This window comes from Cibotium barometz, chromosome 25, assembly GCF_041138505.1.
Source record: "Cibotium barometz isolate CiBa-2024 chromosome 25, ASM4113850v1, whole genome shotgun sequence".
Taxonomy (NCBI): domain Eukaryota; kingdom Viridiplantae; phylum Streptophyta; class Polypodiopsida; order Cyatheales; family Cibotiaceae; genus Cibotium; species Cibotium barometz.
Genome location: NC_141070.1, coordinates 16,100,254 through 16,113,208, shown reverse-complemented (window position 1 = coordinate 16,113,208; position 12,955 = coordinate 16,100,254). Strand labels below are relative to the sequence as shown.

At 43.3% G+C, this 12,955-nt stretch overlaps 1 protein-coding gene across 4 annotated transcripts; it reads right to left on the bottom strand.

Moving 5' to 3' along the window:
* Nucleotides 1-2,439: 2,439 nt before the first annotated feature.
* Nucleotides 2,440-11,320, bottom strand: LOC147624302 (putative beta-1,4-xylosyltransferase IRX14H). Of its 4 annotated transcripts, none has more exons than XM_086819280.1 (3): nucleotides 10,171-11,320; nucleotides 9,506-10,057; nucleotides 2,440-3,279 (listed from the first exon to the last, which is right to left on the bottom strand). In XM_086819280.1, the coding sequence occupies exons 1-3, from the start codon at nucleotides 11,121-11,123 to the stop codon at nucleotides 3,081-3,083; spliced, it is 1,704 nt and encodes a 567-aa protein (XP_086675406.1). In that variant the 5' UTR covers nucleotides 11,124-11,320; the 3' UTR covers nucleotides 2,440-3,080. The 4 variants fall into 4 exon arrangements, with proteins under 4 accessions (XP_086675406.1, XP_086675405.1, XP_086675407.1 ...); XM_086819279.1 differs by lacking the exon at nucleotides 2,440-3,279 and adding an exon at nucleotides 8,633-9,208; XM_086819281.1 differs by lacking the exon at nucleotides 2,440-3,279 and adding an exon at nucleotides 8,966-9,254.
* Nucleotides 11,321-12,955: the final 1,635 nt, after the last annotated feature.

The following is a 12,955-nucleotide window of genomic DNA, read 5'->3' as shown; positions in this document are numbered from 1 at the left end:
CCGTCGGCCCAGTGTACCTTGGCACAAGACTTCCCATCAAACCCATCCATCATGGCCTCTTTTTTAGCCTATCAACATGGCTCCATAAATATCTTAGCCTTCCACACAAATATGACTTCACTGGCCCAACCCCGTCTGGCGATTCACCGTTTTCGTCATTTATGTCATTCTTGCCATTTTCCCAACTATCACTTCACCATTGCAAAACACTCACACACAAAACACACACATGCATGCACATGCACACACAACCCCCCTCTATCCACACACACCTGCAAGCACACTCCGTACACTCACATTTGCATGCACGTCGTGCACACACACATGCTAACTCATGCACACACACCCATTCATGTATCAAACACCCCCACCCCCCTCTTCATTTTAAATACGCCCCCTTGAATTTCCCCTTCCTTCATTTAAATGCCCCCCTTTAATTTCCCCTCCTTTTACCCCCTTAATTTTCCCTTCCTCCATTTTAAATTACCACCCCTCTCCCTTTTATGTAATTTATTCTTTTTAATTTTGTTTCCTATTAAGTTATTTTAAAAAAAAAAGAGCTCTCCCTACCTACTTCATTTTTCCCTCTATTATTTATTTATTTGTTTAAAAATATCTGCTTTTTTTTAAATTTGTTTCCTATTAAGTTATTTTTTTAAAAAAAGAGCTCTCCCTACCTACTTCATTTTTCCCTCTATTATTTATTTATTTGTTTAAAAATATCTACTTTTTTTTAAATGATTTTTTTATAAAAGAAAACTTTTTTTTTTAAAGAAGATGCACGCATAGGGCATGTGTTGCCACATGGTAGGTTTGCCCTTGGGTCTCAGCCCCCATGTATATTTACTTACATTGTTTTTATCTTAGTATACTTGGTTTGCTCTCTATGTATGTATCTTTCCCCTTTTGATCTCAGTTTGTGTAATAGCATGTGTGAATATTTGAGTTTGATGCATCTTCCTATACTACTATGTATGCATACTATTATGTGTATCTTTCCTTGTTGGGTATTTACATGTATGTTATATATCTACATGTTGACAAATCATTATCATATATAATTTTCCAATTCCTTTACATGTTAACTCTATTCAAATGCATCATGTTGTTAGAGTTTGTATGTTGATCCTTTTTTCATGTTTTTGTTTGAAGGGTTACATATGTTTGGTTTTTGTTATATGAGGAGTGTGAAACTATACACTATTGATAAAAGTTGCATGCTATATGGTTTCAGAGCATCGAGCAGGCACTGATCCTATAACAATAGAGAATAACTATACATAGCATTTTGACATGTTTAAGAGTCAATTAAAGTTAGGATTTGGGTTGTTTTAACAAGTTTCTTTTTGTGATCCGTTTATGGGCGAGCCCAACGAAATGATGAGCTTCCTTGCCCTTTCTATTTGCATGCATTCACCCATGTCTTTTCAATTTAAAATCTCACGATTTCTCACGATTCTGTATAAAAGGCCTTGTCCGCTTGGATTTAATGCTAAGCAAGGTTACTGGGGGTGACCTTCCGTGGAGAAGGGAAACCCCAATCATGGGGAAGGAGGGGGCTCATGTATCAAGGTTCTATTAATTCAATGGCATGTCAGTGTTATTTAATTATTATGATTACTAATAATTATACTAATAATTAGAGTGAATAAATAAAATAGATACAACTAACACTTTAAGTCAAAAAATACTTTGCATTACGTGGTTTATGATCTACATCGGTGGACTCCGATCCAACGGTACATTAAATCAAGATGATCCCTCTTACATCACTCTGACAATTCATAAGGAACTGTGATTGAAGGCTTATTGAAGGTGGTGAATCTCCTTGTATTCAATTAATCATCTTAGACTATGTTTGATGACTTTCCCATCATTAGTGCTTTTGAAGAATTAATTGGTATTGCCTAAAAGTAAAAGCAAGGTTATGCAATTGATGTTTGTCATTAATACATGTGTTGTCATTTATAGACGTTAATTATGCAATTGATGTTGTCATTTTTAGATGTGTGGTGGTGCAAGAGACAGCAAAGGGGACCTTAGTCCATGCCTAGAAAGGGGTAGTTCACATGATAGAGACGCCCTTTTGAAATCTATTAAGGCAACTATAGGAGGTTATATACATGAAGTGTAATGTAGGTAAAAAGATGGCAAAGATCTTCAAAAGATCATCAGATTAGGGCTACCTTTGTCCCACTCTTAATGATAGATTTATTAAACTAACCCCTTAAAGGATGAAGAGCAAATTGAAAAACCGGTGCACCCTCAACATGATTACAAGAATTTTGCCAAAGCTCTAGAGGGACAAGGAGGAAATGAAAAAGGGGGGTTGGGGGGGGGGGGGGGGGGGGGGGATCCTTACCATGCATGATTGCAATTGCAAGATTTTCACAAAAGCTTTAGCCATCCAAGTTAAAGAAGCTATGAATCAATGGATGAGATAAGAGCAGAAAGGCTTTATAAACGGCCAATGTGACTTAAATGCTCAAACTGTTCTATTGAGGGTATATACAAAAGTCTTCAAAGAGAGAATTTTTACAGAAGGCCTATATATCCCGGATGAAATTTGTTGCTGTCTAGGAGAACTCAAAGCCAAGATATGTGCTTTATATAGGTGGGCTTGACAAACCATATGATAGAATGTTGTAGGGGTTATACACACAGGGTGCTTCTAAAGATTGTGTAATCTCAATGGGAGCCAATCAGTTGCCTGTTTCCATTCAGCTATTGGTAATGCCTACAAGCACATTGGGCTGGTTCATGGAATGACGGTCCCCATGATTATGCAGCAGATTTCCTATTATAAAAATTTGGTGCCTCATAATGATAAGTAATCAATTAGAATTAATGTGGTAAATGAGGCTTTACAGGTCTGTCTTCCCACCGATAATAATCCTGTTCAGAACATGTTTACATGCTTGTAGCACATACAAAGCTGCGTGTTGGCAGAGGCTATCATACCATCCCTCCACAAAGAATTTCAAAAAGAATTTTGCTCACATAAACTTGGAATTTGTTCCCAAAAAAAAGCCGTGTTTTCCCTCCACAAGCCTACTGAAAATGGGAGTCAGAACTCTGCTTTATCTTCTCTTCATGATGGAAAACCATCTCTTTTCTCGCCCTCTGGCGCTTTGCTTAGCTCTGTGCTTGTCATGTCCACCAACTATTTCAGAGGACACGAGAATAGATGAAGGTAAAGAAATTCTCTTGGGAGGAGGGCCTGGCCAAGGGGTTTGCTTTGATGGTACCACAATCTCCAAGCGTGGATCTATTACCCACCTGCCGGCGTTCATCGAAATATTAAAACTAATCAATCCATGCCAGTTTTGGTGAAATTAATGGCCACCTCAAAAAATAACAGTGGCCTAAGCATTCCAATGAACTTAAAGAATAGAAAACTGAGTAACAGAACACTACACGTGAAAAATAGAAAGAAAAAAAAACACCACCTGATGCCACTTCTAGTGACACCTACATCACAATGTGTACTACTCCACAAGAGAAGTTTGGTAAAACCAACACCAAGGTTACCGTTCTATGTGGGATCATCATATGGGACCTTGATGGCAACACAAGGCACCTGTTTGGTTGAGATTTCCCCTTGTTTGGGTTGAAAAAACTCCCTTTTGTAAATGTTAAATAAAAAAGCAAAGATGCCCTTGTGTTTTTGAAAGGTTTAATTAGCCCCCAATTGCTATGTCTGTTACATAATTGCTTCGACATTGCACATAGAAATTGATCAGTATTCCTTTCATTTTTTTCACTTTGCTTTGATTGCAGTATGTGGACATTCTGTCATGATACCAACATAGTTAACTTTATTCAGACAATCAGCACACACACAAAACCACAATAGGAACATTTTTCAGCTCAAGTTAGACCAAGATCTGATTCTCGCAAAATGAAATGATCCCTCTCTTCCTAACCCATGCCACCACTTTCAGAACTTGCTGACGTGTTAAAAATGGTTCTGAAGATTGTGCAATGTTGTGTATATTTATAACTCAAAAGGAATGATGGGTGTCAAAAAAATATGCATGTACAAACGTAAGACAAAAATAAAGTTTCATTAACTCACTCTTGAAGTGGTATGTGGACTAGAAGACTAGGAAGAAAACATGGCCATTGAGTGAACTGAGTTACAAAGTAGAGCAATGGGACAAGCAGGGTGCGTATACAAAGGCAACCTCTGTACTAACGTCTACAGGTGAGTCTACAGCATCTACACATATGCTGTCACACTGTTATGTACCAAGACACTAATCTACGGATTACGCATCTAATCCAACAGGGTAAGTGGGTCCCGGGACCAGGGATTAGCAAGCTGATACTTGGCTAGGGTTCTTGGATTGATAAAACAATCTTAATGGCTTTTTATATCGAGTTAGCTATTTATGGCGTAGTTATCACTTTATAAGTTAGAGCTTGGGTTATTACGAGACATATTTGTGGGGATGCACCACTAACGGTCTGGCTTGGACCAGGAGAGCAGATATGCTCAATGCTCATGCCAGGCACATGGCGAGTACATAGGTTGGCGGGCTTCGGTGGTATGGGACGCAAAGTTAGACACTAGCCTATGCGATTGTGCAAGATGCCCAAACCTTGGCTCGGGGGGAGATCAGTGGATGCTGGTCGCGGGTTGGGAGGTGAGCTAGCCTGTTACCTCATGATTTGGTTTAAGGACTAACCTTGGTTTTCAGATGGGTTTAGGGAGATTCAAGGAAGGACTTTACACACACTACGAGTGATGTTCGAGGGCAGCTTGGTACACACAAGAGGACTTCTCACAAGATAAGTTCTAAACTCCATGAAAACAAACATTACATCATCCCCATTCCATTGGTGGAAAGTAAGGGCGGATTTTGCACCCAAGATTCCAAATCTTCCTAAAATCAGTTCAGTCCAAACGCTTGTTTGTCGAGTTATCTTGGATTAAGCTCCAATCGGTTCCACTTTTGTTTTGGGAGAAAGAAAAGCTCCAGATATGGGCAAGAATAGCAACAGTTGCTACTCTATATCTGAGAGTTGGATTCAGATCGAGACCCATGCCCAGTATTAGTTCAAAGACCAATTCAAGTACCAGATTGTCATGTGCACAATGTGTATCTACCGTGTGCTACACACACACAAGACTAGCTTTCAGGTTTGGGGAAGCTTGGAGCTAGACAGGCTGATTAGCGAGCTGAGTTAGGAATAGACTAACGGGCGGGCACCCAAGTATGGCTTTTTAGTGAGCTCAGGAGTGAGCTCTTAGAGGAAGGGGAGTATGTCATGTGCATAGTGTGTATCTACTATGTGCTACATGCACACAAGACTAGCTTCTTCGAGGTTTGGGGAAACTTAGAGCTAGGCAAGTTGATTGGCGAGCTGAGTTAGGGATAGACAAACGGGCGGGCACCCAAGTACGGACAGGCGGGTGTCCAAGTGTGGATGCCCAATGACCGGCCAAGAGCCTATAAAAGGGTGGCCAAGGTTAGTCATTAGTTCATAGAGTCGCGTGTCTTCGTGAGAGCTCTATGGTCAGGAGCCTAGATCAGTGCAGACGTGCACCTGCTTTATGCAACCGAGGCTGGCAACAATCTTGAGGCCCGCGAGGGTAGCTTCGTGTCGGTATGGGACGTCACGAGGTAGAGATTGGTCGGTACGCCCAACTAGTTAGCTCAGCTCGTGGCTCAGTGGGGACAGCCAAGACTTGTGGGTTTTTCCCACGGCTGTCAAGGTTGGGAGGTGAGTCAGGCCTGCACCCCCTTCATGTTGCTTGGCTTTGTTTTGTAGGTTTCGAGTCTTGTATCAGGAGTGTTCTACGAGGTGATCCCATGGTCATCACAGAAACTTCCACGAGCATTTTCCTCATTGCTCACATGGAGGATAGCTAGTAACCTTTTGGATCGGTTAGGTTTGTGGGCAAGAGTTTCCAAGTTCAGAGGAGCTTCTACACGACGCTATCTCAGAGGGACCAATGATTGCCATGGTTCATGTCAAAGCGAGAAGGCCAACAGTTGTTCAAGGAGCTTCAGATGTGTCTCTCCAAATCCAGTACACAGAGGAGACAGAGGTTAGCACTGCAACAATTTGCATGGATGAAGTTTCGCTAGAGATACTATTGGAGGCAGAGCAATAGAATTTGGAGTAGAGCCTAGAACTAAAGTGGAGCAAAGGTGCATTGGATGCCCCAGTGCTCCAAGTTTGTATGTCACGTGCATGCCTTATGAGGATGCACATGGACTGTTAAATATTAATAGTGATTAATGTGGGAATAAACAAGTGTTAGGTGGTTGAGTAAACTAGCACTGAATGTAAGCCTTAAATAAGGCAGTTCCAATGTGTGTGAACAACCGCTAGTATGTATAAGTCTCTTGTGTGGGAACAACCTCTTAAAAGGCATATGTGGTGGCATCATATTTGGCATATATGGTGGCATCATACTTAGCAGATGTGGAATCATATTTAGCATATGTGGTGGCATCACATCTAGCATGTGCTTTAGAAAATGTAATGAGGTCTCTCCTATAAAAAGGACCTTCTATAATGAATTTATGCTTTCCACTACATCTTGTACTTCCTCAATCCCTTTAATCTTGTGCTGATTATCTTGTTATCATCATCTCTCTCTCTCTCCTCCCCACTTGTGTGTGGTTGCACTCTCGGCACTGGTCGACATTTGATATCAGAGTCGGTGCTGCTGCAACCCATGGAGTTTCACGCTCAGATCCCCTCGCCGTTCAGAGGCGTTCACCGCCATTTGAGAGCCCTCTGCCACGCCCATCGCCACCGTTTCAGAGCCCACAACCACCATGCGCTGCCATTCCATGGCCCGCCACTGCCAGCCAATCGGGCGGCACTAGTGCGCAGCCAACCAGCCCACCTCCGCCGGGCAGCCAGGCAGCGCGCCACCTTCAGCTGGCCCACTACCCCCGCCATTGCTTCCGCCCAGTTGGCACCCGCACTAGTCCTGCCTGCGCTCAGCTGGCTCTGAGACCGTCGCCAGTGCCTCGCCCACTGTTCACCTCTAGGATCGCTGCCTTCCGCCCACAATTCGCCTCTGAGGTCACCACCAGTGCCTCACCCACAATTGCTCCTCCAACCTGTACTCAGCTCCACCTCCAGCTCAGCCTTGTGCATTTAAGGGAAAGAGGGAAGAAGCACAATAACTCACTTCAACATTCTGTTCACAGAGGTACATGCATTTTTTGGGGCTTTCTTTCTCGGGGATTCTTGTTCATTAGGGGAAGTTTTGTAAAGTGGAAGCATCCATAGGCACTCTTGTTTCTATGCAACACTCCTGGAGTCTTGTGTTAGCTCATTCAAGTATACACCCTGTTTTTTGTATACTTTGGCGATCAGACCTTCAATCCCATCATATCCTAGTGCCTTGTGTGCACACTTTCGTAACTCTCTTTTTTCTCATATTTTTCCAAGAGCTCACATCAAGGGGGGGCTTTCATGTTCCTAGTTCTCTCTCCAGCTGTGGGAAATCCCGTACTACTGTGAGGATGTCGCAAAGAGCTTCTTCCATTGAACTTTCCAGGTTTGGTGCATTCATGAAAACTGAAGATCAGCTTGATGGTCCCAACTACACATTATGGAGTTTCATACTGAAGAGTATGTTAATAGGGGCTATGGGAGTTGTCACGGGGCAAGAGCCTCGTCCTACAGCACCAACTCCTGGCACCTCCTCGGCGTCAAAGGCAACTCAAACTGTGGCACAAGTTGTGTCAAGCATTAGAGGACCACCTCCTAGACCCACTGAAGATCTAAGACTGTGGGATGCCTGTGATGCTCAAGCAATGGCCATGATTGCTCTTTCAGTCAAGTGCTGGATTGTGCCTCACATCCAATCCTTTAGCTCTGTAAGGGCTGCCTAGGTGGTCCTCGAGGCCACAGGTAACCAAGTTGATGTAATGCCGCATGACATGTTTGATGGGCTGCTGCCCATATCTATTGATCAAACAACACTTCAGCCATATGAGCATGTTATGCCTCAGGAAACTGTTGTGTGAAACAGCCCTTAGATAGCTTAGTGTGTTTGTGTGTGAACCACCTCTTATAGCCGCTTTTATGTGTGAACGTGATATGCACTGATGTCATAGGTCTAGCAAAAATGTCACGATGCAGATCTTGGGGGAGAAATAGGCAGGAATGCCTCTTACATTGTCCCAATATCGCAAAAATCAGAAGACTCAAACCTATCCCCTTTCATCCCTAAGTAGCCCTAAATGGCCCCTCCCAGACAAACCCACCATTGAAAGCTCTCAATGTAGTCTTTATGTCAACATCCATACCTCCATGAAGTGCACGTATGGCTCACATAGAGCCATGTGTCGTTACCCCAGTCAGTGTGATGTGTCAAAAGATAAGCCAATAAGCCTATAAAAGCACTATACTCTTTTAAGCTTACACAACATCAATCAACAATCATTGAGTCATGCAAATCTGTTGTTTACTTGTGCTTCTCTCTCTCTCTCACTCTCTCTCTCCTCTGGATCTCCATCCACCATGGCTGCTCACTAAAACCTGGGCCAACAGTGGTATCAGAGCCCGTCTCCTCTCTGCCCTGTAGACTCCACCCACCGCCGTCATCTCATGACTACGGGCTGAAACTCATGTTGCTAATCGACTTTTAGAATTGAAGACAAAGACAAGAGGAATGAAGAACCTCACCAAAAGAAATGGCTCAAAGACTCCAAATTTGGCGAGAGAGAACAAATTCAAAAACTATCACGGTTAGTCTGATGTTACAAAAGCTCTTTCTTTAATTAGTCCATTTCAGATTGATTTTTTTGTGATGAAGACTTCACAAAGAAGTCAAGGATTTGCCGTGATCGATGGGGATTTCCAGTGAGAAGGATTCAATCAGCCCTTGATGCATGCGCCATGGCTAATCCATACGATTTTATGTGCTATATCCAAAGGTGATTCAAAGATTGGGTGCAGCCGAGCATGCTCTTTTATTCAGGTTTAATAGGTATTTTTGAACCAAGAACTCTCTCCACATTTCACCACTGCCTCGACCTGAGGATCACACCATTGACTTGAGCCATGTCTTGAGCAAAAACAACACCTCGGTCCTCCATTTTCAGCAAGGATAGCAAAATTTGGACAGAAGCTAAGGAAAGTATGGAGGGCGGTAAGGAAAGCCAGCTCTGCACCAGCAGAAAGGTGCCTCAAAAAAACAGCAGCTCCTACCTTCGATAAGCTCGGTAGGCTGAATGATGACCAACAATGCCCAACCATAAGACATCACTTCTTGACTTTGCACGTGCCATCCAGCAAGCCAAAAACCCTCAAGTTCAGCCAGTATCCTAACGTTTAACAACTCAGTGCTGTGCATTACTAGTCTTCACTATCTTTCCACCCACAATGCTCTTCATATATAGAGACCATATGAACTTTGCAGATTCATAAACGACATGAGTTCAAAATGCATAAATCTGACATATCGAAGCAAGGGCTTGAGAAATGCTGCAAAGGAACGTGCATGCAATGACACAGCAATACTCACCTTGAAGGAAACCTACTGTCGGCACGAGCCTCTACTCGCAGCCACCACAACAGGACATCTCGCCCACAGTTTCCAAGTGGTTCTACGAATGATGTGTTCTGCACAAACTCGAGAGGACTTTGGATGGAAGATCCACTGCCATCTAAAACTTCATTCCAGCCTCTGAAACCTACAGGCCTCTCGTGGTCTTCCCAGAGCAATCTGGCATTTAGAGAAAACCCTGCCCATTCCAAGTGCATTAATGATCTCTGATCCTGGGTACCCGGGCCATTCTCGACTTCCATGGATGTGTACCAGCCAACTATGTGCCCAGTTGAATCACAAGCTGGACCTTGAAGTGGAAGGACGGACAGCAGGGAGCTAGAGTCTTCTTTGCTTGCCGCCCCAAGAGTTCTTTTCGGAGATGTTAACAGACCAGAGAGTGGTAGAAGACCAATTGAAAAGCCTCCTATCCATTTTGTCTTTTGCACCTCCTTAAAGAAGTCCAAGCTGTATGTATTGCTATCATCGACAAATAGCACAATTCCATCGAGCAGCTGCTCTCTTATGAATCTACAGAGCACAAATAAAAGACATAAAGTGATAGACTCCCAGTCCTCAAATAACAAAAACAGATTAGGATAAGCACCAATAAAAGCCCTTTATCATGTTTTCCATGCCCTTACCTCAAGCCTTCAGCTCGAAGACGCACCTCCAGTTGGCGCCGCTTTTCCCAAAGTGCTGGCATTGCCTCTGGAAAACCCAAGTGATAATAGGGAAGCTGAGAGCTTGACAATAAAGAGGCAGTCTCATTAGACATGCCGCCTGCTTCAATGACAATCCAGATCAAAGGACTCGGAGCAATTCTGAGAGTGTTCATCAAGCACATCAGGTGAAGTGCTTGAAACGTGCGTGCAAAGGTTGGAGTGATGATGAGAAGCTGTCTTTGTTCATCTGAGCCATAGAGAAACATCTGCTGATGTTGCACAAGGTCCATAAGTTTGTGGGCTTCAATGGTCTGGAGAGGGTCAGGATGGGGCCGGCGCCGAATAAGAATCTCATGGCGTCCAATGTGAACTCTGCTGCTTTTCATTCCTGGAGGAGGGGGCTGCACTTTTGCTCGTCCTTGTTCCGCTTGGTTGATATCCAATAGTGGCAATTGAACCGTGCATGGGTGTGGGCACCATGAATTCCTTTGCAGGTGCAAAGCTGTATGGCCACCACCATTGACGTCCAAGGAGTCAATGGTTATATGACCATCTGAGCCAAGGGTTGTACGGCCATCCGAGCCTGTGTGTGTCCCTGTGGGGCCATCAGAGAATGGCGTTGTACGGCCGTCCAATATAGTACGACCCTCTGATCCGCTTTGCCGGGCCTCTGGGATGTAGGGAAACCTAAGAGCTACATCTATGCCTTCAACATGCTTGCTGTTGCTTCTTCTAAGGAAGAGGGTTACTTTAGCGGATGTCCCCATGAAGAAAACGGCCTCTCCCGAGAGCCGAAACCCGAGAATGAGAGCTGCAATGCAGAGAAATCCATGGAAAACCATCCGAATTAGGCTACCAGGGGACCTTAGAACTCCATCAAATGCACCATTGCTGGCTGTTCGGCCACTACGGTTTCTGGCGATCTTTGCCATGTCTGTCTTCGCCTACAGAGAGATCCCATCCAGGCTCGGCTCTAGCGACCACCACGTGCCCACTGTGACTGCATTATCCCACATTCATCGCGGGAAGGTGGGACACTGAAAAATTGCATATAATCCGAGGTCCGCGCGGTCATAAACAGGCTTGCGGCAATGAGTAGCATGAGCACAATTCTGCACAGTATTAGCACGGACTACTTTGGATACCTTTGAAGTTTATAAACTTTACCTTCAAGCACACATTTCCTCGCCAAATTTAAAAAAACCTCACACAAATATTCGAAGCATTTTTAAATTTTCCAAGAATATATATCCATGAGATTCAGTTTTCAAAGCATTTTTTAATTTTCCAAAAATATCGATGAGATTCCATGCATACACGTAATAGACCATCCAAAAACTTGTCATAAATTTTGACCCTCCTTACCATTAAGAAACTTGGTGTAAATTCTGACCTTGTTTCAAGGGATAATGGGGAGACACCTCCTCCCCGAAGGCTTAGCCTTGGAGGAGCTAGACATGATGGCCTACAACACACTCCGTCGAGCAGGAGGATTGGATGGAGGAGAGGTTGCTAGAGGAGGCCACTGCTTTAGTAGAGGTGGATAGTTCCACAAAAGGGAAAATCGCCCGACTCTATGAGGAGGTGGTGTGTGGCACATTGGTTGCAAAATGCTTGCCTCTTAATGTCCATGGCATCCAAGAATGGGTGTTGCTCCCACCATTCTACCTTAGTCACCTAGCTACACCAATCAACTTGACTGAATGGGCATCCCAATGCCCATTCCTTCCCTCTTGACCAATTCTCATTAGGCCTCCTTCGATTTTTTTAAGGAAAAAGAGAAAAGGCACATAAAGATTAATATAGATTACCTACCCCATGTCCCTGATTCCCCACCAACAAGAGAGAGAGAGAGAGAGAGAGAGAGAGAGAGAGCACTAATTCTCCAACAAGTTGTTTGACAACGAATGTGAAATCTATTTAACATGGTTTGAAGGCAATTGCAACAAGGGAAAGGACTCTTAGCAACAAGGGAAAGGACTCTTAGCAAGAAGATGATTATGTGGCGGGTCGAAACTCTTTTAACTACCTTAAAGTTGGTATGGGTGTGCATAGTTAAGGAAATAACTTTAACTACCTTAAAGTTGGCATGACCACCTCCCTTTGCACCACATCTTAAACTTGATCTTGAGGATGTGACCAACAATGGGAAGAGGAGCAGGTTAACCAATTTTCAACAATTTACATTGCCATCTTCAACTTGATCCAAAAAGCGGGACTCCCACCTTTTGGATACTTATTTTAAGAAAGAGCCTTCGAAGAGGTTACTCTCATTTACTTGGATGAGCTTAGATCTTCTTCTTTTTTTCCCTGCACGAAAGATATACATGTTCTATCTAACCACTTGGTCATAAAGTCTTCCAACTTATGTGCTTTTGTTGTGCATAATGCATCTCATCTACTAAAAGACTCCACTTTGCACCAAAGTTCTCTCTTGTGCTATACTCCCTTCCTAGCTTACACATGATGCCTTTGCTTGACTTCAAATCGTCCATCTTGCTACTTTTTATATGATTGGTACTTAGCTTGTTTCTTATAGCAATGACATCCATGAGGTACATCAATTCTAGCCCATTTGATTTGTGACCTAATGTGTGTGACCCATCAAGTAAATAGTCACATTGATTTGAGAGGTTGTTTTCTTGCTGACTAAAAGAGTTGTAAAGTTATTTCCTTAACTATGCACACCGATATTATTGCACTTGTTATTAAGAACGCAGTAGTTGGAAGATGTTGTGTGATCGGTCCATTGTCCCTCCAAAAG

Coding starts and splice junctions, on each gene's coding strand:
- LOC147624302 (XM_086819279.1), bottom strand. CDS start 11,123: ATGGCAAAGATCGCCAGAAACCGTAGTGGCCGAACAGCCAGCAATGGT. Junction 10,058..10,170: donor CTTCGAGCTGAAGGCTTGAG/GTAAGGGCATGG, acceptor TGTGCTCTGTAG/ATTCATAAGAGAGCAGCTGC. Junction 9,209..9,505: donor GACAGTAGGTTTCCTTCAAG/GTGAGTATTGCT, acceptor GTCATCATTCAG/CCTACCGAGCTTATCGAAGG.